The 27,988-nt window shown below is 31.9% G+C and overlaps 7 protein-coding genes across 10 annotated transcripts; 3 read left to right on the top strand and 4 right to left on the bottom strand.

Moving 5' to 3' along the window:
* Positions 1-50: 50 nt before the first annotated feature.
* Positions 51-5,911, bottom strand: Strump (WASH complex subunit strump). The gene is made up of 17 exons (XM_029321386.2): positions 5,426-5,911; positions 5,076-5,178; positions 4,791-4,982; positions 4,449-4,663; positions 3,989-4,355; positions 3,397-3,672; positions 3,057-3,282; positions 2,739-2,974; positions 2,401-2,652; positions 2,151-2,333; positions 1,965-2,081; positions 1,705-1,874; positions 1,363-1,625; positions 1,083-1,266; positions 782-1,002; positions 427-580; positions 51-338 (listed from the first exon to the last, which is right to left on the bottom strand). The coding sequence occupies exons 1-17, from the start codon at positions 5,545-5,547 to the stop codon at positions 185-187; spliced, it is 3,435 nt and encodes a 1,144-aa protein (XP_029177219.1). The 5' UTR covers positions 5,548-5,911; the 3' UTR covers positions 51-184.
* LOC114945260 (putative RNA-binding protein 18) lies at positions 5,778-8,394 on the top strand. 2 transcript variants are annotated; one of them, XM_029321387.2, is made up of 5 exons: positions 5,778-6,512; positions 6,783-6,880; positions 7,057-7,297; positions 7,518-7,594; positions 7,681-8,394. In XM_029321387.2, exons 1-5 carry the CDS (start codon positions 6,507-6,509, stop codon positions 7,895-7,897), a joined length of 639 nt encoding a protein of 212 aa, XP_029177220.1. In that variant the 5' UTR covers positions 5,778-6,506; the 3' UTR covers positions 7,898-8,394. The 2 variants fall into 2 exon arrangements, with proteins under 2 accessions (XP_029177220.1, XP_085338349.1); XM_085482223.1 differs by having other exon boundaries at positions 6,783-6,883; positions 7,087-7,297.
* On the bottom strand, positions 8,211-9,209 carry mRpS25 (mitochondrial ribosomal protein S25). The gene is made up of 3 exons (XM_029321459.1): positions 8,977-9,209; positions 8,778-8,884; positions 8,211-8,674 (listed from the first exon to the last, which is right to left on the bottom strand). The coding sequence occupies exons 1-3, from the start codon at positions 9,111-9,113 to the stop codon at positions 8,403-8,405; spliced, it is 516 nt and encodes a 171-aa protein (XP_029177292.1). The 5' UTR covers positions 9,114-9,209; the 3' UTR covers positions 8,211-8,402.
* A 120-nt stretch (positions 9,210-9,329) lies between these two features.
* AlaRS (alanine--tRNA ligase, cytoplasmic) lies at positions 9,330-15,743 on the top strand. Its single transcript, XM_029321454.2, has 15 exons — positions 9,330-9,467; positions 9,693-9,868; positions 9,945-10,133; positions 10,243-10,388; positions 10,576-10,767; positions 10,892-11,182; positions 11,265-11,374; positions 11,460-11,734; positions 11,818-12,141; positions 12,220-12,478; positions 12,565-12,817; positions 12,895-13,159; positions 13,235-13,519; positions 13,600-13,777; positions 13,867-15,743. Exons 2-15 carry the CDS (start codon positions 9,737-9,739, stop codon positions 14,544-14,546), a joined length of 3,579 nt encoding a protein of 1,192 aa, XP_029177287.1. The 5' UTR covers positions 9,330-9,467; positions 9,693-9,736; the 3' UTR covers positions 14,547-15,743.
* LOC114945310 (mitochondrial ribosome-associated GTPase 2) lies at positions 14,382-18,191 on the bottom strand. 2 transcript variants are annotated; one of them, XM_029321458.2, is made up of 9 exons: positions 18,055-18,188; positions 17,577-17,773; positions 17,170-17,477; positions 16,256-16,486; positions 16,042-16,161; positions 15,578-15,916; positions 15,223-15,361; positions 14,912-15,144; positions 14,382-14,766 (listed from the first exon to the last, which is right to left on the bottom strand). In XM_029321458.2, exons 2-9 carry the CDS (start codon positions 17,752-17,754, stop codon positions 14,608-14,610), a joined length of 1,707 nt encoding a protein of 568 aa, XP_029177291.2. In that variant the 5' UTR covers positions 17,755-17,773; positions 18,055-18,188; the 3' UTR covers positions 14,382-14,607. The 2 variants fall into 2 exon arrangements, with proteins under 2 accessions (XP_029177291.2, XP_029177290.2); XM_029321457.2 differs by having other exon boundaries at positions 14,912-15,361; positions 18,055-18,191.
* A 252-nt stretch (positions 18,192-18,443) lies between these two features.
* AspRS-m (aspartyl-tRNA synthetase, mitochondrial) lies at positions 18,444-22,713 on the top strand. Of its 2 annotated transcripts, XM_029321456.2 has the most exons (11): positions 18,444-18,797; positions 18,961-19,218; positions 19,296-19,664; positions 19,748-19,924; positions 19,988-20,167; positions 20,249-20,353; positions 20,429-20,641; positions 20,746-20,949; positions 21,033-21,216; positions 21,292-21,473; positions 21,645-22,713. In XM_029321456.2, the coding sequence occupies exons 1-10, from the start codon at positions 18,702-18,704 to the stop codon at positions 21,450-21,452; spliced, it is 1,947 nt and encodes a 648-aa protein (XP_029177289.2). In that variant the 5' UTR covers positions 18,444-18,701; the 3' UTR covers positions 21,453-21,473; positions 21,645-22,713. The 2 variants fall into 2 exon arrangements, with proteins under 2 accessions (XP_029177289.2, XP_029177288.2); XM_029321455.2 differs by having other exon boundaries at positions 21,292-22,713.
* On the bottom strand, positions 21,718-27,945 carry Wdr82 (WD repeat domain 82). Its single transcript, XM_029321349.2, has 2 exons — positions 26,912-27,945; positions 21,718-26,682 (listed from the first exon to the last, which is right to left on the bottom strand). Exon 1 carries the CDS (start codon positions 27,871-27,873, stop codon positions 26,926-26,928), a length of 948 nt encoding a protein of 315 aa, XP_029177182.1. The 5' UTR covers positions 27,874-27,945; the 3' UTR covers positions 21,718-26,682; positions 26,912-26,925.
* Positions 27,946-27,988: the final 43 nt, after the last annotated feature.

Below are 27,988 nucleotides of genomic sequence, written 5' to 3'. Positions count from 1 at the left end.
ACCTAGCAAGAATATCGATAAATATAAATGCCCTGATAATAAAAGAGTCCTTTTATATAACACTTTTATTTTTTTATTTATTTACACGAAATATATAAGTTACGCAATGTAAGGATATAATAGTACAATATAAAAATTTAAACAATACCCGATATAAATTTCAGATTCTCTCAGATCAGTCGCATCATTTTGTCATTTTAACTAGAGAATGATCTAAAACGACGACAGGTATCTCTTTAAGAATGAGAGAACGTGGAATGCCAGAATATTTCACAAAAAGTTCTAAAAAGTGAATACTGGTAACTCCTTCAGTTTCCATTTCACTTCCTGCTTTCGTACTAAAAATAAAACATTTTCATTAATAATATCGGATATTCATTAATAATAAAATCGTATTGCATCCGAGATTAATTAAATTATTTTTACCTTTCCACGGTGACAAATGATAGGATATACATACAAAGATATTTTATATAACGATTTATCACGGAAACGTGAAATTGACAAAGAATCGTTTTTATTCCTATCGCAAATACCACAGCATCAACAGGATCTTGATATTTTTTACTTAAAAGACTTGCTGCGATAAAGAAATAAAATATATATGTAATTTTAAAGTACAAATAATAATACATAACGAATTACAAATTATATAATATGTAATTTTATTTACAGAATATATAATAATGTGTTGGATATATTTTTGTATTATATATCGAAAAGTAATAATTATATATTAATAATAATTTATATATATTAGTAATAATTATGAATATAATACCTGTATTTTTGCAGTAAAATAATTTATTCAACTGTGATGTTGTGAATAGGAAAATAATGAGAGCTATATTATCTATCTTTGGTGGTTTGATATAAACTTTGTTATGCGGATCACTAATGCCAGCCCAGTCTAGTCGCACGCTAAGTTCATGAAGCAATTCACTTTTCTCTGGTTCAGTTTCATTATTGTTATCTTTTCTCGCTATCTCGCACAAGACGGCTCTGTAAAAAACAAAAAAAAAGTGAGAAAAGAATTGGAGTTAAAAGAAGTAGAAGTGAAGAAATTAATATCGTTTACATACGTATTTAATGTTTGAAGTGCTGCTTCCATGTGTTTTGCTTCAAACTTGCAAGCAGTATTTAACTCATATGCTATTTTCTTCCTGAGCAATTGATAGTGACCTATTTTCAACGTCCATTCAAGTGCCGGCAACCATAATTTATTGTTGCTGGCGCTTATATTATTATGAAGTTTTGCAATATTACCTAAGATATGATTAAATTTATTAAATAGAACTTTTTATAGAATATATTTTCATAAAATATATTTTTATAAAATATATTTTTCTAATATATCTCTACCTCTAGCGCTGTCTAAAGAATTTAGGGTAGCTTCACAGTCTTCCAACAGAGATATCCATGTTTTGTTTCGTATATTCTTTTCTATATAATGAACTAAACCTTCCAATTCCACGACAATAAAGAAAGAGATAAGTTTATCCAATCCTGATAGTCCGGGAGTACCTATCGTTTCTAATATCACAGAGAAGACTTTGTAATTTAAGACTTCAATTTGTGTTTTAATATCATACCATGCTAGAGAATGTTCTATATATACTGTGGTTCTAAAAAAATATAAACTGATTAAAAGAATGCAACAATAATTTAATATAAAAGTAAAATCTAAATAAATTAACATTATACCGTGGTTCGGTAATACGGATAATTTCTCTGGCGAGTCTGCCCATGAATGTCAAGGAATTATTATCTGTTGAAATGTGTTTGTCTTCTTGGAATTGCCTCCACGATTTTCCTAGTACCGAGGAGGAACCTCTACGTTCTTCTTCGACCGCATTATTTATGATATATGTAATCTAAAATTTTTATTTTTTATAGATATATATATTTAAAATAAAAAAATTTGTATACATGTACAAGTTACTAAAATTATATAATCCTCTTACTTCTTCGTGCCATATTTTCAAGCTATTTATGTTAATATAATCCTGAATATATTGAAAAGATTTTCTGTACCCGTCCATAATTGAGGATAAATTACATAATTTTTGTAGAAGAGATGTCTAGAAAAATAATTAGCAGGTATATAAAATGTTATAAGGATATAAAATTTTTTACTTATCAAGATTTACCTTGGCTTTCTGATCAAAATTAAGACCGTTGTGCAAAGCTAATGTGACCTTCTTTACAAGTTCTTGACGTATACCATCTTCTAAGAGACGATGCGAATCAACTCTCAAAACTCCCAAAGAGACACTTCTCAGTGATAAAACGCCCTTTGTAAAAACTGATACAGCATATGTTAATTTCGCCATCTACAAAAATATTTGCATGTATAAATATTTCTAAATTAAGAACAAGCATTAATAATCAGATATATACTTGAAGTCTCTCATCCAATTGTGCATAATCTTTAAGTTTATCTTTGGGTAATTTAGTCGGAATCTCTTTAAACGCGTTCGTTTCAAGATGTACTATCTCTGCTAACAACCCAAACACAGTTTCAGGTATAATTTGTAAGACACGTCTAGCGTATCCTTCGAGTTCTCGGCTATAATATTGGGACACCGAAGACAAATCTGCGCTTCGCGCTTGGTTTACTCTGAGCAACGGAGTTTCCAATGCTGACGCCATCTAAAAATAATATAATGCTTATATGTATGCACATATAAGCATTTACACACATATATTTTTTTTAATTTTTATTCATATATATATACTTTTAAGAAGAGAGCCTTCAATTTGATGACAGTTGGTGGATTTTTCTTTATACTCTCTTGCATTACATCGATAAAGGATTCCATAATATTCCACGCGTAGCAACAATCTGTTACAATATTCAAACTTATCATGACATCTTCGGATATACTGCCTGTACGCAACATATTGCGTAAAGTTTCGCGTGTATCAGCTAGATATTGCGAAATATGTAGATTAGTTTCTAATTGATGAAATTCTGAAAACATAAATATATATTTTTTTATACATATTTGGATCTATTTATGTAGAATAGATATCTGTTTGTGTGTTTTCTTTACCCTGAACTTGTTCCAATGCTTGTAATAATTGTACTATTTTTCTTCCATCTTCTTGTTTTAACGAATCAATATGTTTACTTATTTCCATAAACCATGTATAAAGATCTTGATTTTTATCAATACCATCTAGAGGTTTAGCACCTCCAAAAATATGTACAAGATCAGTTATACGTTCAACGCATATTCCTTTATCTTTCAGCCACTTGGTTTCTTTTCCAAGTAATAACTATAAAGATAAAAAATTAATATAATTTATTTCTTAATTTATATAAACATAAGTTAAAATATGCAATTAATGTCAATATATATAATAAAGATAACATAATAATTTTAAACATACATCTTTATACATTTGTTTGACATCCTGTTCAATTTGGGCAGTGCTCAGTAATAAACGAAGACATTTTATTGTGGTATATTTGCTTTCAGTCATAACCAGCTGACGCAGAGTACGTGAACGTTTTGAATCTTCTAATGCTATAGTTGGTGTAGTTGTATGTAAAAGAATCCAGTGTAATGTAACATTACACTCCCTCACTAATTTGACCAAAGAACCTGTTGCATTTTCATCCAATGTGCCTGCTAATTGTACTTCTTCAGTCTCTTGTAACAGTTTCTGAAATATTTTTTTTAATGAAGCAAATAAAAAAAGACTTCTCTCAAAAGATAATGTAAATCTCAAAAAGATAATGTAAATCTATTCTTTTATAATTAAAAAATGTTGTATGTAAAATACTATTTTGATATGTATAAAAGTTCTCTAAAAATTTCAAATTTTATAATCTAAAAATATTATTATAACTGTAAAAAAAATGGTCAGATTTTTTCCAAAAATTATTTTTATATACAATATTAAATATAAGATAAAATACATGTGAAATATATCTTGTAAAATGTATAATCAATTTTAAACTTGTTAAACTTTCACTTACATCCATCTGTATTCCATATTTTTGCGAGATTCCTTTCACATTTGAATTCTCAAGTGTATTATTCAATGCTGTTCGTGCAGCTTTATATGGAGACCACCAATCACATAGATTAATTACTGTTCCCATATAAATACTAATCACCCAATTGTCAGGAAAAAATCGATCCACTATTTCTCTCATAATGGCAGTTTGCATATGTAGTATAGTTGGTTTAAATGATAAAATTATAACCAGCATTGACGCTTGTGCGGCTACAGCGGTACTACGATGTTCTGGATGTGGAAAAGCAAGAGTCTGATTATAAATTTCGTCCGAACGCAGCCGACCGATGACAAGATCTATCAAAAAGTCTCGCAAAGGTACTCTCCTGAAAAAATACATATATTTAATTGTAATTAAAAAAGTGTTTGCTCTACTTCAAACTTTTTCTTTTTATATTTATGTATCATATATATCATACTTGAAATATTCTTCAGGATAGTTGGCTGGTCGTTTAAATAACGTCCTCACGTATCCTGTCGAACGAAGCAGCATACAAATGTCGTCTACGCTTGTTGAAGAAGATCGCTGTGCATTGTATCGATGATAAGACACAAGTAATCTTTCACGTATTCGGCCTTCAAAATAATAATCAACCAACAGCAGCATGACACCATATAAATATACAGCCTCGCACTACGCAGAAATAATCTTATTTTAAAATATATATATATATATATTTAATATATTATTACAATTTACAAATTTTTTCTGTCAGGTAAAAATTGTCAAACATTTATAAAAGCAAAAAGAGAAATTATACCATTAATTGTTTTCCTTCCTCATTGAACATAATAGATTCTAATGACTGATGTATATAAATTCCATCACCCAACTCATCGATATAAAAATTCAGATCTGTAACATATTTGTGTATACTCTCAAAAGCTAGGTAAAATCTTGTAAGTATATCTGAGAAATTATTTCGAAGTTCTTCATCAGTTTCTTGAAGCGTCTAGAAAAGAAGATAGATATTTTTACCTTTATATACATTTCTCTAAAAATAATATAATCCTCAAAAAATTGTAGAAAAAATGTTAATATTTACAGGATCATTTTCTATTTTTTGTTCGTAAACGCTGGCTGCTTTGAAATACGCAAAGTCAATTATAATTGATCCATATTTATGCACCAATTGTTTCGAATCCAAGCTAATTGTGACAAAAAATAATGTATAATTAGGACAAATATGTAATAGAAATATTATTTAAAAGAATATTGATAGAAAATATATCGATAAAATATTGATATAAAATTATTATATATCTATAATATATAATTAATTATATGCTTAATATAATGTGCATAGTTAAAATATTAATCACATATGTAAAATGTAATTTAATAAAATGTAATTTAATTAAAAAGAATTATAAATATTTGAGATAAATCACTAACCTAAAGACCGGTGGTACATAATCTTTCAATCGCATCAATTCAGCTATGATAGCATTTCCACGAGATACCAGTCGTAGTAAATTTTGTCCGCAAACATTATTAGCTGCCAAAAAGTCACCCATCTTTTTTTTTAACAGCTATAACAATCATTTCCCATCAAAATAAATACTTGTCAACTTTTGACAGGAGACGAAGAGGTTATGTTCAGGGGAGAACACGTCACGTGATGGGCGCGGAGTGAGGAGCGCGTCACGTGACGGTCACGGAGTGGGGGTACGCCAGTTTCCCCTCCTCCGTTCCCCACTGCGCAGCATGGGAAAGCGAGAGAGAAGCATCTTTCACTCTCTCTCTCTCTCTCTCTCTCTGAAGATGTTTTCGAAAAATCATTTTCTTATCAAAAACATGTATGCACAGTGTGTCATCTACATATGTGTGTGAAAATATTTTAATAATGACATATACATATTTATAAATAAATTAATGAAACAAATTATGTGCGACTGAACAGTGATTTTATTGACAGTCGAAAAAAAGATATGTTATTTTAGTTTGCTAAATGGGCGTGTGTGTAGATGGTATAGTGTTCGTACAAGATTGTGTGTGCTTTCGCACAAAAAGAAACATTCAGCTTTTTTCTAAATCTAAATTGTGATCACGCCATCACGAGAGTATTGTAATAAGTATCTTATTTGGGAAAGAAAAGGAGTATAAATCGATACCGCGGATCGTAATTACATAAGAGTTATGCGCGGCAGGTTTCGGAAAATGCGAAATTATTCGGATAATTCAGTTTATCATTCATTTGCATCCTCACGACACTTTGGCAATAACTCTCGGATGTGATGTGCGTGAACGCAATTTTCTCAAATCTTTTCACGAATTTTCTGTCAAATGTCGCAAGGCTGCATCAGTGAACTGTCACATCACCCTCGTAAAATTTCATGAATAATTCGAAACATTTGAAGAGAGACTTAGGCCTCTTGTTTGTTGATTAGAGATTAGAGTTGCCGATCAATACCGATGAGAACTAAGGTTTCTCAGTAATCTGATCACTTTGACATCTGTCCATCTCATTTTTAGAATGGAGGTAAGAGTTTGTTGTATTAATAAGAATAGTTTGTTGTCGTTTGTAAATAACTGAGTAAATATAAATGTGTAAATTAGCATCGCCATATTAAAGCAAGTTTGTATTTAAGATTAAAAATCAAGTAATCATTTTAAATTAACTCCAAGATATGTGAAAAGCATTTTAAATGTTTCTCCCTTGTATTCATTGTAAAATATTTTTAGAGGTATCTTAACTTTATTATATAATTTTATATAAAATTATTACATAAATAATTTTTATCATTTACAGCCAGACACTAAAATTCCTTTGCCATTAGAACCTATAAAATCAAACCAAGTCGAGGATAGACGTTTATGGGTAGGAAATTTGGATTTAAGAATTAATGAGTAAGTATTTACATAAATTTTTAATACATATATTTTTTTTATAAAATTTTGGTAATTTTTTTTAATAAACTTGGTATCTAGAACAAGAAAAAGTACTTTAAAAAATTGCATTATAATTTTAATAAATAGAAAACAGTTTTGTTTTACTTTATATATTAAAATATAAATTTGAAAAGAAAAACTAACTCTCTTTTCGTCAATTGGTACCAACTCCTGAAACTTGTCCAAAAATACGGCACAATCGAAAAGTTCGACCTGCTGTTTCATCGGTCGGGGCCTCAAGCTGGACAGCCAAGAGGATATGCATTTGTTACTTACAAAACAATCCAAGATGCCAACACAGCAAAGGATGCTTTACATAACTTGAAAGTTGGAGCTAAGAATATTATAGTCAGATGGGCACATAGTGTTACTGAGGTAAATATGTATACAATATGTATGCACAATATATTTAACTGTTATATATATGTATATGCATATTTATAAAATTTAATTTTTTGTACAAGTTTTAATTATTTATAACAATGTGTTATATCATTTATTTCATGAAACACATAAGTTTTCATAATAAATAAGTATTTAATCTAAAATATTTTAAAATTGTACAAGAGAGAGCATTAAAGTAATTAATTTTTAGTCCGACATGGAGAAACCAAAGCCAAAAATAGATATTCCTGCCTTAGCTGGTGCAAAGAAGGAAGATAAAAAAATAAGGTAATAAAGTTTTTGTAACTTTTAAAATGATAAGTAGAAACACGTTTTTTCATAATTTATATCTGTTTAACACAATTTATGTGCAGTCTTGAAACGGCAATTCAAGCAATTGAAGCAAAGCTTAAAATGATGAAAGAATCAGAAGAGGAATTTGAGTTAAATAAACCGTTGGAAGGATCGCCCATTATACAACTTTATCAGAAAGCAGAAAATCAAAAACCGTCCACCTCTACACGTTACCATAGCCGTGGGAGCTACTATCATCATAATAAACCATATAATCGTCATAAACCGAGAAGATAATTTATATACAATCAAATTTCAAATATTTTTATATATTTTTAATTTATCAATAAATCATTATCACATTTCTTTTTTTCACGGTTTTCAATATTTATTTATAATAATTTAGACATTTATATTGTTTTTATTAAAAATCTATATTTTCTACTGTATTAAAAGATTTTATATACATTTTGTTGTACAATACTTTGTATTTATAAATAATGAAATACGATTTCTAAATTACAGATAGGCAAATATTGATTCCTATAAATGTGAGCAAATACAAGAAACATTACAGTTACAAATATTTCAAGTCTTCATAATATAACGCTTAATATGTACATTGATGTATTTTCATAATGTGTGGAAATCTTTTTTATAATAAACGTACATGTGAGATGCTTTGTAACACAAATTATTTTTTGGCTACATAATGACAATGTATATATATTTATGTGTAACATGTAATTATAATTAATTATAATACAATTGTAACAAACATCTTTAATAACAAATAGCTTATCTATTCATTATTCTGTAATTTTTCTATTATCTTCTTTACACGCATGTGATCTGGTAGAGGCACTACTCCAGGACATGGCAATTGTCCCGGAATGTGACACATACAGCTAATTCTACAGCCTACTCCGAAGTTTGCTGGATTGTCCTTCTTTTCCTTGGCTATAGCTTCCTGTACTAATGTCGTTTTTGGTTTCCCTACTACTCTTATAAGATGCTCAAGTATTTCATCCTTAGATTTGCTATCTATATCTATCAACATTGTCTTTCCATCATCTGCAAATATATTTTTTACATAAAATATATAAATCAACAATTATTTTTCTAATTGTTATATTAAATATCAATCTTGCTCACAAAATAAATAATATCACATTACCATAAAAGCATTTTACGAAGGGCGATGGTGTCATATTTTTAAAAGTAACTATCTGCACCGTGGGATTTTTGTATTGCAGCTGCGGTAAATGCCAAAATATAAATTCTCTGTAAAAACAAAAAGATTTAGAATACTTATTCAAAATCGCCACTCTTTAGATTTCATGTGGTAACACATTACATATAACCTGAAACTTCACCTTGCGCCTTTATGATGATCACTATGCGTGTTATAATTAATGGAAAATATTTGTATCTTATCCTTTAAGATCAATTGACCAGACATTAGATATTTTACTGTTCGCCTCACAGGCTCCTTACCTATCATAAACGGCATTTTGCGTAATTTTATTTATTATTTATTCACTGATGAAGATCATTCGCTTTGGTCAGCTGAAAGGCGTTATCGCATTGTCATTTGACAAGCTCTGTTGATTGGTTGAAATTTTCGAGTTACTAGAAAGTCTCTAGCCGATAACCAATCAACAATCACCGTATAACAAATGAAAATGGCACTCTTAGCTTTTCAGCGACTTTTTTTTACCGGCTCGGTAAGACAGCACAAAAGTTGTAACATACATGTGCTCTAATTTTTTCTTTCTTCCCTTTCTCTTTTCAGCTCGTGCGTGCCTTCATTGTCAATACGTAAATTCCAATTGAGTTTGTCCAGACTTTCGTGTCTCATCTGGGAGTAAGTTTTGCACCAAACTGTCAAATTTTTTTATATTTATAAATATGATATATTATTGGTCATGTAAAGTACAATTGTATAATTTAAAAAAGTATTTTTTGTCATTGTTTGATAAATAAATTTATTATTTTGCATCTCACCCGGTGTAATTCAAAGCCATATGGTAAACTGTTACTATATGTGCATATATTTAATATCTCAATAATATATTATAATTTTTAATAGAAGGGAGTTGTGGAAAAATCTGGGATACTGAAACATCAATCAAGATGAATGCAAAGCAGATACGACAAGCTTACATTGACTTTTTCAAAAGTAAGGGTCATGAATATGTGCATTCAAGTTCAACGATACCTCATGATGACCCAACTTTACTCTTTACGAATGCTGGAATGAATCAGGTAGTTCTTATTTTTTAATTATTATAATTATTTCTTATTATTTTTCTGTATCTCTAATTATAAAAATATATTTCAGTTTAAGCCAATATTCTTGGGAACAGTTGATCCTAATAGTGATATGGCAAAATGGGTGCGTGTGGTCAACAGTCAAAAATGTATTAGAGCTGGTGGCAAACACAATGATCTAGATGATGTTGGTAAAGACGTTTATCATCATACTTTCTTTGAAATGATGGGAAATTGGTCCTTTGGAGATTACTTTAAGGTGAGCAATTAAATTAAAATTGTTGGAAAAATTGATAGTTATCTCTCAAATTTTAATATGTAATAATTTTAATTGTATAGAGAGAATGAAAATGATATTACCTTTTTAGAAAGAAATATGTGCTTGGGCCTGGGAATTTTTAACAGATGTATTGAAATTACCAGCTGATAGATTATATGTGACTTATTTTGGTGGTGATGAGAAGAATGGATTAGCACCAGATGATGAGTGCAAAAACTTATGGCTTTCCCTTGGGTAAGGCTTTCCTTTTTTCATAATCATATTTTAGAATATATAATTATTTTAAACATCCATTTATATATCTAAATAACTTTTTATATTATTTTAAATACTGTAATCTTTTTCTTCTTTTCATTAATATATTTGAACTATGTGTTTTAATGTTTTTTTTAATGTGTAAATTTGTAATATAAATCTTCAGAGTATCTGCCTCGCATGTTCTACCAGGCAACATGAAAGATAATTTTTGGGAAATGGGTGAAACTGGACCCTGTGGACCATGTAGTGAATTACATTTTGATCGTATCGGTGGTAGAGAAGCAGCTCATCTTGTAAATATGGATGATCCTGATGTATTGGAAATTTGGAATCTCGTGTTTATACAATACAATAGGTATTAATTTAATTTTATGTATAAATTCTAGTATTTATAAACTCATTTATAAATTATATAAACTTTTAATTAATTTTAAATTAGTAAATAATTTAATTATGTTAAAATTATGTCAATATTTCAGAGAATCAGATGGAAGTCTGAAATCGTTACCAAAAAAGCATATAGATTGTGGCTTGGGCTTGGAACGATTGGTATCTGTAATTCAGAATAAACGTGCTAATTATGATACTGATTTATTCATGCCTCTGTTTGCTGCAATTGAAAAGGGTACAGGTGCCCCATCTTATCAAGGTAAAACAGGAGCTGATGATGTTAATGGAATCGATATGGCATACAGAGTTCTGGCTGATCATGCTCGAACTATCACTATTGCTCTAGCGGATGGAGGAATGCCTGATAATACTGGTAGAGGGTAAGCGAATTATCCAAAAAACTTTGTTTTCTATCTTTTCTTTTATATTTTTTTAATATAATACGTTTCTATTTTGATATAGATATGTCTTGAGAAGAATTTTAAGACGTGCTGTACGTTATGCTACCGAAAAATTGAACGCTAAGCCTGGATTCTTTAGCTCTCTTGTAAATGTAGTTGTGGATCTTCTCGGTGAATATTTTTTTATTTTATATTTTTAATTAGAAAAGTTTGTATTATTTGCATTATTTTTAAAGCTAATTTTTTGTTATTACAGGGGAAGTTTTTCCAGAAGTAACAAAAGATCCACAAAGTATAATTGATATCGTGAATGAGGAAGAAGCTCAATTTTTGAAAACTTTGTTGCGCGGTCGTAATTTGCTAAATAGAACAATAGCGAAGTTAGAATCGAACGATACTGTACCAGGTGACGTCGCATGGCGATTGTATGATACTTACGGTTTTCCGATAGATCTCACTCAGCTAATGGCTGAGGAAAAAGGATTGAAAATCGATATGACAGGTTACGAAGAATCTAAAAAACAAGCGCAGGTATCGTATATCTCGCTGTATTAATTAATCGAATATGAAATAATTTTTTTATATATTCTCTTCATATTTTCTCAATTATATAGTTAATTTCTCAAAATAAAGCCGGTGGAGTGGACGATCAAATTAATTTGGATATCCATGCCATCACTGAATTGCAAAAACATAATATCAAACCTACAGACGATTCTCCGAAATATAATTATAAGGTGATCAGTTCGGTCAAATACAATGAATATGAATTTGCGCCATGTATCGGTACTGTAATCGCACTGAGACATGCCAAAACTTTCGTCGATCAAGTAACTTCTGGTCAAGAAGTTGGAATTTTATTGGATAAAACGAATTTTTACGCGGAACAGGGAGGACAGATATACGACGAAGGATTTTTAGTGAAAGTCAACGATGAGGTATGCGGACACGAATTCATCTTTAACTTCACGTAATGAAAAACGAGCTTATTAATACGCTACATTATTTTGTACAAGGCTACAGAGATTCGGGTGAAGAACGTTCAAGTTAGAGCTGGTTATGTCCTGCACATCGGTACCGTAGGCGAGGGTACGTTGAAGAAAGGAGATAAAGTTCACACGAATGTGGATACGGCACGTAGACGATTTGTAATGTCTAATCATAGCGCCACACACGTCCTTAATTATTCCCTTAGGAAAGTTCTGGGAACAGCAGCCGATCAAAAGGGATCATTAGTTGCACCCGATAGACTTCGTTTCGATTTTACAAACAAAGGTATATTGTCGAAAAACAAAAATGTAAATCGAATTATATCGTGCGAATTGCGAATGTATTCTTACTTATCATTGAATTTTTACAAGGACCGATGACAGCGGAACAAGTAAAGAATACGGAAATTATCACCGCTGTTATGGTCAAACAAAATAAAAAAATTTATGCTAAGGAAAGTAATTTAGCTTTAGCGAAAAGTATTCAGGGTTTGCGTGCAATGTTCGAAGAAACATATCCCGATCCAGTACGCGTTATTAGTATGGGTATACCTATTGAGGATCTAGAAAAGAATCCTTTAAGTACAGCCGCCCTTAAAACTAGCGTGGAATTTTGTGGTGGAACGTAAGTGCAGTCCATATTAAGTTGCAGAGACATATGTTTTATACTTGCTTCTTCAAATTGATGATTTTTTTCCATAGACATTTGCATTACACCAGTCATATAGGTGACTTTATAATAGCTAGCGAAGAAGCTATTGCTAAAGGTATCAGGCGCATAGTGGCGCTCACTGGACCAGAAGCAGCAAAAGCTTTTAGAACAGCAACGTTGTTGCAAAATCAATTATCTCAGCTTCAAAAGACGATTGAAACCGACAAGTCTGGAACAAATTCCAAGGAATATGTGAAGAAGATAGTAGAATTGACAGATGAAATAACGCATGCCGTTATTTCTGGTTGGAGGAAGGTAATTAAATAAATTTTCCATTTTTGATTAATGGTAAATATTATTGCGTAAAATAATTTGTCTTTTTGTATACAGGATAACATGCGTGCTACATTAAAACAATTAAAGAAGTCTCTCGACGATAAGGAGCGAGCAGCAAAGGCAACTATCGCTAACACGGTTGTAGAAACTGCTCAATCTATAATACAGTCCAGAGTTGGATGTCAAGTATTAGTCGAGGTATTGGAAGCATATAGTAATACGAAAGCTCTGGATTCAGCATTGAAAAAAATTAGAGTTTTATCACCGGAAACTAGCGCCTTGCTTATAAGCATCGATTGCGATGTTAAAAAGATATTTGCTCTCAGCTCCGTGCCAAAGGTAAAGATTGTTTATTCTGAGATATCGCGCTTGATAAAAAATAAATGCAATTGTATAATATCGAATTAAATTGTTCGCAGTCTGCAGTTTCCAAAGGACTGAAAGCAAACGAATGGATCCAAGCAATCGCGCCTATGATGCAAGGAAAAGGAGGCGGAAAACCTGAATCTGCCCAAGCTTCCGGGACTAATATAACATGTTTGAACGAAATAGTAAACAAGGCCAATGAATTTGCCAGGAAAAAACTTGGGATTACAGGTAAGTGTAGAAATATTGCATTGTTACAAATATAATTTATATTATAAAATAAGGAAGTGTGTAGGAACTGTGTGTATATTTGCTTTCAGATAATATCGTTAACGATACTTGTAAGACTTCGAAAAATGATGCTCATTTATTTGATACGGACTCTTCATCAAAATTGATACTTTACGCGAATGTTGAGAGTGTTAAATGTTATTATTTACAAATAATCGCGCAATATAGCGGCAAATGTTTAACTATTAAACAAATCGAAAATGATGAAACACATTCTAGCAATGTAATATTAAAAGCAGCAAATGTCACATTATACGATAGCAATGCTATTGCATTCTTTTTATCAAATTCGCTGCTACGGCGCGAAGATGATTTGTTCGCATCCAGCCAGGTTTTGCAATGGATGAATTATTCACAAAATCATATTTTACCAGCAGTCAGTGGTTGGTTGCTTCCATCACTCACTAACATTTCCGTTTCAAAAGATATAAAAGCAAACGCAAAGGTTTCTAAAGAAGATCTTCTTTATACTTTAAAAACGTTGGACAACACACTGCATACAAGAACGTACTTGATAGGAGAAAGAATCAGTCTTGCAGATATATCAGTTTTTATCGCACTATTGCCTTTATACGAAAATTTATTAGACCCACATCATAGAAAGCAATACACGAATTTAAATAGGTGGTTTTCTACAATTTTGAATCAGCCGCCAGTAAAAAGTGTAGTAAAGAATTTTACATTTTGCACAAAAGCTATTAATTATTAATAGCAGTTAACTATTGTAAAAAAATATTTACACATTTTGTACTAAAATGCGATTTATTGCATTATGCGAGAACATTGTCGTTTTCTTCCGATGTGTTGCTTTTAAGATTATCATACAATATCCTAATCTCTTTTAATAAAGTGGAGACGTTGGTTCCCAGCTTGGCAGAGACAGGAATTATTGGTAGATCTACATATTTCTTGAGTAATTGTAAATTAATCTGAAATATAAATTGCAACTATATTGTAAAAACTGCTCTAAATTTTTATTACAACTATCATACTTTCTCTGGTTTTTTATCATTGACTTAAATTAATGGGACAATAATTAGTAAACAGAAAAAAAGAATTTTAAATTGTTGTCACCTCAGCATCAGGCAAATCTATTTTGTTTGCTACAACGATATGTGGCCTGTTGCTCAATCTTTCATTAAACTGATTAATTTCATACTTTAGAATTTCTAGACTTTTCCATGGTTCGTCCTGTGTAATATCTAAAATAAATATTAAAGCGGCGCAACGCTCCGCGTGTTTTAGAAAAGTTATACCGAGCCCTTTATTCTTGTGTGAGTCTTCTATGAGACCAGGCATATCGGCAACTAAAACAATATTTAAATAGAGTAAAACCGAACAGAAAAGAAGAATGGTTTTTCTTGTGTTTATATTAAATAAATTACCTGCAACTTGTTCGTAATCGTCATACTGTATCATGCCTATATGTGGTTTTAGAGTAGTGAAAGGATACGCTGCTACCTTTGGCCTAGCTCTGGATATAGCTCTTAAAAGTGTACTTTTACCAGCGTTTGGTAGACCAATCTATAAACAAGTTTATAAAAAAATATAATCGTGCGCGCTTTTTTATATATATCTTACATAACAAAAATTTTGTATGGTATGTTTATATGATATATATATATATATATATATATATTTGATTCACATTCTTTAATAAAATTAACATCGGAATTTCTTCGAATGAAATAATAATAGAGAATTATCAAGAAAGTATATGTACACACACAAAATACTTACTAATCCAATGTGCGCCATACTTCTTACTTCTATCACATATTGCAAGTCTTCTCCAACTGCACCATACTCGCATACTTCTGGTGACTGTTGAGTATCTGATTTAAAAAAAGCATTTCCGTGTCCACCAGCACCACCTCTCGCGGCAATAAACATTATTCCATCTTGATCTAAGTCGGCTAATATTCTACCCTTTATATCACGCATGATAGTCCCAATGGGTACTTCTACCACAGTGTGTTCCGCGTTTTTACCGAAGCAATCCTTAGTGTAACCCTTTTCACCATTTTCAGCTTTAATCAGAGAACTTACATATCGAAGATCTTTCACATTTGTTTTTGCCTATACAATGTAACTGAATATTACACATCTCGTTATAAAGTAAGATGTAATATATATATATATATATATATATATATATATCTCGATTTGTTTTTTAGTAATCATATTTATTGTGACAATCTTACTTGAAATATTACATGCCCACCATTTCCACCATCACCTCCATCAGGACCAGCTCGATCATTGACCCACAATCGTAAGAATGATATTTCACCATCTCCACCCTTTCCTCCAATTGTTCTTGTCTAATAATCACACATATTCATATTTAAATTTTGATACATCTAAATATTTTTAAATATAACTCTTAAGACAATGTTTGAAAATTAATGTCCCTACCTGTTTTATATCAACAAAATACTGTACAGTATCGTGTTGTGATTTTGGTTTTGTACTACGTAAAGGTTTGGGTATGGATTTCTCTTTGTGCACACAGGCAGTGACAGATAATGTTCTAAATAAGTTTCTATTTGAAATTTCGTATTTGTTTCTATTCAAAATGATTTCACAGCCTTGTCTTTGAACTACATTGCACGTGATGATATTTCTCAAATGATGAAGACAATGCATCTGAAAATAATTACAAGAGATGTGAATTTCATCTTATAAATATAATATTATTTATATCTTAAATTAATATATATACATATGTACCATTTTAATAAAATGTAATTTTATTTTTGAATGTTTTATATCTTTAGCTATATATATATAATTATGTATTCAGGCTATCTTGAGACAACAACTTGAAAGTTGTCTTCTATAAAATTCGCGATTACATCTTGATGCAATTCAATAACTTTTTTTCTATACAAAGGTATATAATTTGATTTATAAGTTATTCTACAAGTTTTTTTTATCCTTTCATTAATAGGAGACAAATAATAATCAATAAAATCAATATTGTCAATAATAACTCCTGCATAATTGTACAGTGATTGATAAAATTCAACTTCATTAAAATTCGTATTTGTAGACATAGTTAAATCAAATATAAAAGTGCATGGATAAATACACTTGACATGATAATGATCTGATTTATTTTCAATATTGGTTGTTACTTCTTTCCATGTAATATTACTTTTATTCCATTTAAGGTTTATTTTATTGCTAGGTGCAATATTATATTTTGTAGGTGGCTTGCTCTTCATAAAAAAATGTGTTAATGAGCCTACTGTATGAAATTGTTTTTCTAAACTGCGATAGCCTGTTACAACAAAATCTTGAAAAGACTGCCATGAAAAGAGTTCTACTTTCGTTAATATAAAATTTCCATGTGCAGCCATTTCTACAATTTTCCATGAATCATCCCAACGTCTCTTGGGTTTGTCCATAGGTGTTCCACCTTGGCCATTGCACAATATTACTAATATTTGACCATTTTCTTTTATCATTTTCTCAGATGATAGAAAAAAATTCTTCAGCAATTCTCTATTTTTTTCTATTCTCATTTTACCTCCAATGTGAGGAAAGTTAAAAATAATTTTGTCAAATAGTTTAGATTTTAATGCGAGACATTCTTCCAATTTTGTGGCATCCACATCAAACAATACACAGATACCTGGAAAGAAAAGCATAAATAAATTTCCCTTTTAATTAACTGCAACAATTTGATTAGGATATTGTTAATATATGCAAATTTATATCACGATTTACTAACCGTTGCTTCGAAGATAATTTACATTTTCTTTTGTAGTCTCTTGACTCACATTAGATTCATAGCAGGTAGCAATGAGATTAATGTTTAAATTGCACCGTAATAATGCTACAGAAAATGAAAAATTGCCTTCTCCTACTAGCAATACAGAATCATCTTCATTAAATATTGAAATCTTCATTCTTGTTTCTTAAGGTAATCTGTACACGAAATTGTAAAACTATCACATAAATGCTTTTCTCTCCAGATATAAAAAAAACCATAATATTATGTTTTTTAAATTGAAGAGTGCCTCCAAAAATAGTCTTGTAGAAAAATTATTTAGTACATTTGACACTTGTTAATTTTGACATTTAAAAATTATTAGTGTATTTGACACTAGTTAATAAATTAGTTATTAACTAGAATCAAAGAAAATAGACTAGTTTTATCTGTTTATAATTGCACTTGTTTATCATTACATTTGACAAATTGAACTAACCTTCTATATTTTATTATGAAAACATAGGCTTTTTCTAGAAAACAAAATACGTAATCAATTTTGCTCCAAAATATTTTGCACTCTCGTCGATTTAAAATTAACCTCAAATTTTCACGTGCGAACATTCATTTCACAAGTGTTCGAAAATCTACCACCTACAAGTAAAGTAGCGTTCAATGGACCAATCAAGGCGAAAGGAAAAAAAATTCTTTGACCTGATTGGTCGATCAAATGTCACTTTGAGTAAAAGTCATTTTGTTTGTTCTCATTTTCGAACACAAAGTCGGATTAAAATTGTAATATATGTAATTTTTTGAATATAAACAAATAATTCATATAATTGATATGAATTATCGAAATGAAAATTATGATTAATTTGTAATAAATTATCTGGATAAATCGTTCATTTTTAAGTAACATTTAGTACGAAAAACTTGTATTATTTTTGTTATTTGTGTAACGGTGTTATCGGTGCACGTGTTTAGAGTGAAAAATCATCTTTGTTTATATATGTTTATGTAAAATACAACACTTTATAAAAGAGAAATGTTTAAATAATTAGAGAAAAAATAATAATTTGATGTATTATATACAGATGAAATAAAAGATCGAATACGTTTTTTAAAAGACTCTAGTGTGTCAGCAAAATGTTTGCTAGCAAAATTAAAATTGTATTTAATTGTACAAATAATACATTAAGATATTATGTGCGGCCGATAATGAGTAATGTCCATAAAGTAAATGTAAGTCTTAACATTTTATACGAAGCATAATTTCAATATAATCGTATTTCTATTATAACCTAAAAAATTAATATGTTCTTGCATATATATACTTGTGTTCTTATATACAAATATATATTTATATTCGATAATACAAGAAGATAAATCTTTTTTTTTCTTTCAGTCTCTCTTAAAGAAGCAAACGCCCCGTTGCACAGGTTGCATACATAATTTAGTTGGCAAGTCAGCACCTTCAAAGAAAGAAACAATTTCGCCAGTTAATAAATATGTTTTGAGAACGCACACGTGTGGAGAACTGTCGCTTGAAAATGTTGGAGAAGAAGTAAAATTGAGCGGTTGGGTGGACTTTCAAAGAATGGGAGGAAAATTTATAATATTACGAGATTCTTACGGATCAACACAGTTACTTATACCAGAAGATGTATGTAAATAGTTGTTATATTTATTGAAAATATTTGACTAATATTCTATCTAAAATATTAAAAACATTGATTTTAGAGAAAGGATTTGATCAAAATTATCCAGAATGTATCTTACGAGAGTATTTTAAGCATAGTAGGCAAAGTTATATCAAGACCTAATAATCAGCAGAATAAGAAAATGAAAACTGGCGATATAGAAGTGCATGTAGAATCCTTGGAAATTCTAAATGTAGCATCACACAATCTTCCAATATTTATGAGGGAATATAATAAAGCAAAGGAGAGTCAACAAATGAAATACAGATATCTTTCATTAAGATATCCTGAATTGCAAAGAAACTTAAGAATGCGTTCCTCTTTTATAATGAAGATGAGAGAATTTTTAATCAATAAATGCAGTTTTGTTGATATTGAAACACCGACGCTTTTTAAAAATACGCCAGGAGTAAGTTTTTTGTATAAATATATATGCAAGGTACTTAATTTTTAATACAACTATCATAAATATAAAATGGATTTATTACTCAGGGTGCACAAGAATTTATAGTGCCTACTAGACAACCGGGTAAGTTTTATTCATTAGTACAAAGTCCTCAACAATTCAAGCAACTTCTTATGGTGGGTGGCTTTGACAGATACTTTCAAGTCGTTCGGTGTTATAGAGATGAAGGTGCCAGACACGATAGGCAACCAGAATTTACTCAGGTAATTACATTGTATAATTGTGTAAATATATAAACAATGCTATATTTTATTATTATGTTATAGCTAGATATTGAAATGTCATTTGTTAATCGGGACGGAATAATGAACTTGATTGAAAATTTATTGGCATATTCATGGCCAGAAGAATTAAGCCCTATAAAATTTCCTATCAAACTTATGAGCTACGAAGATACAATGGAATTGTATGGTACTGATCAACCGGACTTGAGGATACCATATCAAGTAAGAGAATTTTGGTATATAGAACTTTTAATCTTTTATTTCTTAATACAAACGCGTGTAATAATATTACGAATTTTTCAGATACAAAATCTTACATATATCTCTGATTTATCAGTATTAAAAAGAACCCTGAAACTCGAAGATGATAAACAGAAGGTGTATGCATTAATCTTTCCAAATAAATCAGTAAGTATTTGTTTAAACTATATTTTTAAACATATACTTATATTCTACCATGTTAATGTAATCTCTATATTGTAGAAATACTTAACAAAATCTATCAGAAATGAATTCTCCAAGATTTGTAATGACTATGTCAGTACAACAAAGCTAGTTCAACTAAAAATTGAAAATAATTGGAGAGTTCAGTTAGAGGAATTATTTTCAAAAAATATAGCAGAAGATATATCGCAGTACTGCAAATTACAGGAAGGAGATGCAATATTATTAGCAATTGGACGTCAAATGGATGCAGTGAGTATAAAAAGTCTGGATTCTCTTTCTTAGCAATAATAAATAATTATTCTTTTTAACTATATATTAACTATATTAATTACTATATATATATTTTTTTTTAGTTGAAACTTTTAGGAAAGCTACGTGTAGAATTCACAAATGTACTGGAAGCAAAAGCTGAACAGATACGTTCGTCAGAAACCGAACTCGTATGGATCATAGACTTTCCATTATTCACACTTGAAGAAAAGTTGCAATCAACGCATCATCCATTTACGCAACCTCATTTAGATGACATGAAATATCTTACGACCGATCCTTTAAAGGTGAAAAATTAAGGATACATAAAAGTATGTGAATATGTAAATTATTTTTGTCGTAATTTCTAATACCTCTTTCTTTGTTGTAGGTGAGAGGTTTGCATTATGATCTGGTTATGAATGGATCAGAAATTGCGGGAGGTTCCATTCGAATCCATGATGCAAATTTACAGAGACAGATATTGAAAATGTTGAACATAGACGAATCAAAGTTATCGCATTTGCTTGAAGCTTTGACGTACGGAGCTCCACCTCATGGTGGAATAGCTATAGGTACTTCTATTTGTCTAATTTTATATTTACATCTAAAAATTGAACACGAGATACGATTATTTTATATTTTTTAAGGATTGGATCGTCTCGTTTGCTTACTCTGTAATGCGAAGAGCATACGAAACGTTATAGCTTTTCCAAAAACGATGGAAGGGCGAGATTTGATGTCCGGAGCACCGGATACTATATCGAATGAATTGAAGACGTTGTATCACATACAAACAATAGACAAATAAAGTCACCAATTTTTTTCTATGGTGAGTGTAGCAAAATGGAATCGAATTGATTGATTGCACTCGCGCATATATATTATATAAAAAGACGTCATTTTTTGCAATATCTAAAGTTGTGCATATTAAGAGAAATATATATGTATGTATATATAACTATATAATTGGCATTTTTCGTCGTTATTTATATTTTTGCAGATGCAAATTATTAAGCAAAGTGGTTATTAAAAGTATATATAATTACGAGTCAAATAAATAAAAAGACAAGAAATAGATGTACAAAAAAAGTGTTTTTATTATTTGAGTAAAGTCTCGTGCGTTCGAGTCAAATGGTTTTACAGAAAAATAAAAAATACAATTTAGCCTGCGCATTATAAATGTGATTAAGATGACATTTATTTCCGAGAAGGATGTAAAAAAGGTGTCTTCCTTTTTTTGTACACTTGAGAGATCTCTCTCTTCTGTCAAATGAAATCTAACAAATGTCTTAACAAATATGCTGATATGTAGTGTGACTATCAACTGTCGGCGGACGAAAATTTACATCGCTCGTATAGTTATTTTATCTTGAAACAGCCCAAAAGTTTAAATTGGAACGATTATATAGTAATCAACAAAATGTTGTTAATGAAATATCGGTTTAATTTACGATGCATCGAATTTGTCAACATTAAAAACTTGTTAATTAAGATAAGTGAATTCTTTCGCTCTTTAAACAAGAAAAAAATAAATAATTGTATAAACTACAATATCGAAGATACTTCAACTATTTTCTTCTCATGTCATTATTAAATTACAAAATTATTTATAATTTGATGAACACAGTACGCACACTGGATCAAGTTGTCAAGTAATTCTGTTGAATTTTTGCAACTCCGGTAAAATCAAATTAGTAGCAAAAGAAAAAATCTCCTTAACACATAAAAATAAAATGCAACAAAAGAAATCTATGTGCTCTTCGACAACTTCTCGTATGCTTTCAATAGACGAAAATACACACATACATATCGTTTCGTTAGTTTATCGTAGTGCGTGATTATTCGAATCGCTCCAATTACAATGCAATGCGTTGTCTACGCTATCATACGTTTCTAATACTCTAAAAAAACGCATGTGACAACTTACGATCGGTATGAAGCCCTCTCTTGATACCGATCGTGGAACTCGTCGAAAGTCAAGATCAAACACGACATCTTTTCCGTCTGTCTCTACTTGACTATCGAAAACAATTTTCTCATACGAAGACTTAACGTAGGAACTTAGAAGATTCACGAAAAATTGGATGTTTTTTTCTTCATTACAAGATACATTATGCTTTTCGAATGCAAGCGATTATAGATAAGAGTTGTTTATTCAACTCGAGAGAACCATCACATATCTTCTTTCGAAACGTTTTTTTAATTTGTAAATGATCCTCTCCGAATTTATAGAGTTCCGCTTATCCCACTTGCACTTTACTAGGCATACATTTATCTTAAATTAAATCCAGATTCTAAATCCCTATGTTAAATGTCCGTAGAACGCATCGACGATCGGAGGGGCGTATAATCATGTTATTTAGCGCACGTTGAACGCGCCGAAATTCGAAACAATCAGGCTCTTTTTAAGTTGAACACCAATACACTGTCTTGTACAGCGATAGGTTCTACATATCACGCGAGACGATCATCCTGCATATCATATAGTATACTTCCGGTTCGCCAAAGATCACGAAGATCACATCCTGATCGCGAATTTATTCGGTAGAAAAGACATCGTCGACTGCGACATGTAAGAAACTACAGAGAGAGACTTGGCTTCATTTGGCTATATACACGAAACGGTTTTACAGATGACCTCTCGTCGTACACGATGTAAGTTACTTTTGCACGAGTGTTTACATGTCGACTGTATTTCGTCTCTTTTTTTCAGGATATATACAATTCTATCATTATGCGTATTCGTTTTTATCTTGGAGAAGGGAACACACACAGTATTCTTCAGTATTTTCGCGCGTCTACAATAGATCTAGATAGGTGGTCGATCAACTGTCGCCGTTAATTCGCCGATCACGGATAGGGCTTCGAAAACCCGCGATTTAATCTATATGTACACACACACACACACATACATACACACGCTTAACATAATAATAGTAGCACAGTCGATCGCTCGATTTCGAAGGGCTTTGAAAAATTCGACATCGAACGAATTGAAGGCGTGGGTCCGCGTATTCGGACACTCACTCAGTTGTTTGGCAGTATGACGTGCGTCGAATTGTGTGTTTAATCTAAATACGTGGATCGTTCGTAGCGATACGAGATGATTCGACATCGATCTTCGACCCTTTTGTCGCGAAGAGTAAAAATATGTAAAAAAGAAAAAGGATACAAAGTGTTACAAAATATTCTTTATCGAAGGTCAACGAGTTATTTCAAGACATCACTTGCTGAACAAAAAGCGGCTATGAATAATCAATAGCCGATTGTAATTACATAGTGCACGTTATTATAATTTCAATGTAAGACTTTAATATAGAACTAGGTGGCTCTTTCGTAAACATTCGCGTTACGCACTATCCTCTTTTCTTTAAAATTATAAATATAATAAATATTTATAATTTAAAATAAACCTAGCGGCACTCGCGTAAAAGTACATATGCGGAGTTTGAAAGTTCATTAGAAAACGAAATTGTATTCCGATCTAAAGGATCGAAGTCTTTGTTGCACACCTCTTTCCGACAGTTTTTCTTCAGTCACTGTAGAAATTTCATCTTGCGCAAATTCGCCCCTATCGATACGATTTTTTACGCGCCACCGTGTCGTCATGTTATAAAAAAATATTATTTTACAGCGCAGGGGAGAGACGAGCTCTCGCCTATACAAATCGCGTAAGATTCAGACAGACTTTTGCGTTTATTGCAAAAGACACGCACGCAAATACGTATACAAAAATGCATATAATCATTCGCTATTTTATATATATATATATATATATATATATAATATATAATTTTAGTATATATATACATATATATATATATATATATAAAATCGTATGCTCGCTCACTCACTCATACATACATACATACATAGAGAAACGCACGCATCTATCAAATAAAATATCATTGATACCATACACACTCTTGCACAAAATATGTTAAACGCGCGGAAGATGTCTAAAAACTCTACATGAAATAAAATGTGTGTGTGTGGATACTACTGTATATTATATACATACACGAAAGAATGGAGACAGGAGCGGGCGATCGGATATAGATCGAATATAAAAACGCGTTTTTTTCTTTTTTGCTGAACAAATGAGCGGCCGACGAAAAGTAAATCCAAGATTTGCAAAAATTCCTGTGTGAGAAGAAAGAAGACATCTGTATATAAATCATTCGACGTAAGAAATTTGCTATGTGCATTTAACAAACAGTAGCGCGATAGAAATTTCTTTTTTCATTTTTCAACGAGAGAACAAAGCTGAATGACGACGTTTCGCCTTGCGAAGGCGAAATATATACGTATGTCGAATATTCTAATCATGAGATATTCAAGTGCGGAAAAAAATTGCATTTTTTTTCTCCTACGAGAACATCGAATGTAAATTGTTATATACCCGGCCCGCCGGTAGTCCACGCACGTAGATTAACAATAGATGGTATCTACAATAATTTGCGAATGCGAGAATCTGTCATCTACAATTATTTATATACGTGTCTATGACAGGTGTACCATACGCACCCGCAAACCGATTTATCGCGCGACAGTTCGTAAGAAATTCGCAATTTATTCTTATTTTTTTTTCTTTTTCCGTTTCATTAAGATCGTAGTTACGATCAACATTATATAAACGAGGACTTATTATCGTTTAATAAATAAGATCGATCGTTTTATCCTTCGTCGCGTATCTAGAGTACTTGCCTTGGGAGGATACAAATGTTTTCAATAATGATGATGACCGGAATATCATCATTATCGTCTCCATCTACGGAATGGAGAGACACGCGAGAGGAACTTCGTTCCAAGATTGTTCCTGTAATTTTTCTCTCGAACGCAGCTTATTTATTAAAAGCAACAACGATATCTTTCTCGACGCGCGATTTCGGTGATTTCGTTTCTCCTCTTTGTCATCTTCGATTACTGATGCCAGGAATTCTCGAGTTGTATAATAAATACGTCTTCGATTTCGCTTTCGCTGTGTGTATATATGTATACAGGGCGTATTTTACCGACAGTCTACATACAAACAACGATTAAACATAGCCGTATACAGAAGCGAGAAAGATGTTGTTTGAGAAGTCGAATTATCATACATTTACATGGACTCTTAAAAAGATGATACTCTACGCACCATTTAGGACTAAATATGTCCTATATGATTCTAAATTTTTACATAATATAACTGTTATCTCGATATATTTAGAATTATCTATACGTATGTTTTTTTTATCAACGCTAAACGCATGGATAATGAAGGGAAGATAAAAAAATAGAATCAAAGGCTTACGATTATAATCGTAAGATTACAACTAATCAAAGTTACTATTAATACCACTCTCATCTATGTGTCACGATATTTCTTTATGATTTTGATCGGCGTAGAAAAACAGCCTGATTCCATATACGGCCATGCGAATCGGATTAACCGAAAAATCGCTTAATTAATCACAGGTTTCGAATGACTATTTGGTAATCATTCACACACCGCCCTTTTACAATTCTTAATTAAATCAATTCTATAATCATTCTATTTCCGAGACAATGTACGCGAGACCAGAGTTATAAAAAATGTAGTGTTGTAACGATGGTGTAATGTAACAGTTGCGCCGTCGTCAATAAACGCGATTATTTTTGTCGACAATATCGTGTAATTTAAGATAATTGCTTGAAAACGGATACAAAATACGGATGCAAAATCCAAAAATTACCTCTTCCGGTGTACAATTAATAAATTTTGTTCTGTACTATTAAATCTTACACGCACACATGTGATGTACACCAGAAGAAGTTATATATACATACACGAGACACATTCGAAATTTTTAGTAATAAGACCATGGAATTGGCAATCTTCCTATATCGCTAATTTGATATAGGAAGTATACGTTGTTATATAGAAACGACGATGGTGACGACGACAATAGATGAGGAAGGTGTACGATATTCCACTATATGAATCTTGTCGAAGCGCGAGCAGATGATCCAGCTAGTCTCCCGCGACTTTCGTCTCGTTCACTCTTTCGTTCCTGAAACTAGTGGGTCATACAACAGTTGTTACATTTCTGTACACACAATGTAAATGCAATGCATATATATATATGTATATATATTTGCTCGACCAAGTTGTACGTATTCTTGCTGCCTCTTTAATTAAACCCGTTAATCTCTCTGGCTCTTTTCTCGCAACCCTCTGTCTGTCTCTTTTTCTTGCACAATTTATTATAGATGAGCAATACCTGGCAGCATTGCTCAGTATTTTACCTTATTAATTAGTCTTATGCACTTTCATCAACAGTAGGTAACCAGAAAGCCATGTTGGTGCACGCTGATGCTAGCATCATGTATTTGGGATTAAACTGGATACACTGCACTGGCGCCGGATGATCACCGTTTAGCACGCAAACTTTATAACCAGTCTCCGCGTTCCACACGTGCACCCTACCATCCGTAGACCCGCTGAACACGAATTGGGAATCCGGACTAAAACTGGCCTCTATGGCGATTCCTTTGTTGTTCAGGTATCCGGCAAAAGTCTGTAAGGGCGTACCGTGAAAAGCGTCAATTAAACGAATCGTACTACCATTGGTAGAGATCAGAATGGTCTTGCCGTCCCTGCTGAACTTTAATCCTGTCCAATCACACTCCTTCTCCTGGGACAGTTTGAAGGTGACGAAGGGTCCCTTGTCGAAGCTACGTAAATCGTAGAGCTTGATGCTCTCCGAATTTACTCCAGCCGCAAAGATGAGACCCTCAGGATCGTAAGCCGCGACCGGTCGTCCTGAAACGTTCATGACCCCGTGGCAATTTGGCGAGCGCAGGTCCCATAATCTCAGAGACTTGTCCAGGGAACCGGAGAGGAAGGTATCCTCGATCGGACTGATACACAGCGACACGACCTTCTTCGAATGACCTGGAAAGTATCGTATGTACTTGTTATCGTGCAGACTGAGATAACGGATCGTGTCGTCGACCTTGGTGCTGCTGTGGATCGCGGTGTTCTTCGCGTGGGTGAAGTGTATCAGATCGACCCCGTACTTCTTCGAGTTGACGGTCCGCACCTGAGTCCCCTTCTCGCAATCGTATATCACGATCTGATCGTCCTCCGAGCACGAGATCAGGGTGTCGCCGTTCGGCGAGAAGTCGATGCTGTTTATCCGATCCGAGTTCTCGCGGAAGATCTTCGCCACCTTGAAGCTCCTCACCACGTGGTCGACGAGCTTCATGGTGATGGACGGCGCGTCCTCCCTCTCGTGCCGTCCCCTTAACCTCCTCGACTCCGCAATCTCTGTGTTTATGTTGCGACCGGATGGATACGAAAACGGGATTCGGGCGAAAACC

Source organism: Nylanderia fulva, unplaced genomic scaffold (genome assembly GCF_048542155.1).
Source record: "Nylanderia fulva isolate GAGA-0341 unplaced genomic scaffold, ASM4854215v1 Scaffold2, whole genome shotgun sequence".
Lineage (NCBI taxonomy): Eukaryota > Metazoa > Arthropoda > Insecta > Hymenoptera > Formicidae > Nylanderia > Nylanderia fulva.
Note: the sequence above shows the minus strand (reverse complement) of the source record. Positions and strands in the feature narration are given on the sequence as shown.

Bases quoted from the DNA above. Each gene is read 5' to 3' on its own strand.
- Strump (XM_029321386.2), bottom strand. From the start codon at position 5,547: ATGGGTGACTTTTTGGCAGCTAATAATGTTTGCGGACAAAATTTACTA. The intron at 1,267-1,362 runs GTAGAGATATAT...ATCATATCTTAG, and splicing joins TTCTTTAGACAGCGCTAGAG to GTAATATTGCAAAACTTCAT. The intron at 1,003-1,082 runs GTATGTAAACGA...TGTTTTTTACAG, and splicing joins GCACTTCAAACATTAAATAC to AGCCGTCTTGTGCGAGATAG.
- LOC114945260 (XM_029321387.2), top strand. The intron at 7,298-7,517 runs GTAAATATGTAT...ATTAATTTTTAG, and splicing joins GGGCACATAGTGTTACTGAG to TCCGACATGGAGAAACCAAA. The intron at 7,595-7,680 runs GTAATAAAGTTT...ATTTATGTGCAG, and splicing joins AAGGAAGATAAAAAAATAAG to TCTTGAAACGGCAATTCAAG.
- mRpS25 (XM_029321459.1), bottom strand. From the start codon at position 9,113: ATGCCGTTTATGATAGGTAAGGAGCCTGTGAGGCGAACAGTAAAATAT. The intron at 8,885-8,976 runs GTGAAGTTTCAG...TTGTTTTTACAG, and splicing joins GATCATCATAAAGGCGCAAG to AGAATTTATATTTTGGCATT. The intron at 8,675-8,777 runs GTAATGTGATAT...ATATATTTGCAG, and splicing joins CTTCGTAAAATGCTTTTATG to ATGATGGAAAGACAATGTTG.
- AlaRS (XM_029321454.2), top strand. From the start codon at position 9,737: ATGAATGCAAAGCAGATACGACAAGCTTACATTGACTTTTTCAAAAGT. The intron at 9,869-9,944 runs GTAGTTCTTATT...AATATATTTCAG, and splicing joins CGAATGCTGGAATGAATCAG to TTTAAGCCAATATTCTTGGG. The intron at 12,142-12,219 runs GTATGCGGACAC...ATTTTGTACAAG, and splicing joins TAGTGAAAGTCAACGATGAG to GCTACAGAGATTCGGGTGAA.
- LOC114945310 (XM_029321457.2), bottom strand. From the start codon at position 17,754: ATGAAGATTTCAATATTTAATGAAGATGATTCTGTATTGCTAGTAGGA. The intron at 16,162-16,255 runs GTAGGGACATTA...TGTGATTATTAG, and splicing joins ATTTTGTTGATATAAAACAG to ACAAGAACAATTGGAGGAAA. The intron at 14,767-14,911 runs GTGACAACAATT...TTTATATTTCAG, and splicing joins TAGATTTGCCTGATGCTGAG to ATTAATTTACAATTACTCAA.
- AspRS-m (XM_029321456.2), top strand. From the start codon at position 18,702: ATGTTTGCTAGCAAAATTAAAATTGTATTTAATTGTACAAATAATACA. The intron at 20,168-20,248 runs GTAAGAGAATTT...CGAATTTTTCAG, and splicing joins ACTTGAGGATACCATATCAA to ATACAAAATCTTACATATAT. The intron at 20,950-21,032 runs GTGAAAAATTAA...TCTTTGTTGTAG, and splicing joins TTACGACCGATCCTTTAAAG to GTGAGAGGTTTGCATTATGA.
- Wdr82 (XM_029321349.2), bottom strand. From the start codon at position 27,873: ATGAAGCTCGTCGACCACGTGGTGAGGAGCTTCAAGGTGGCGAAGATC.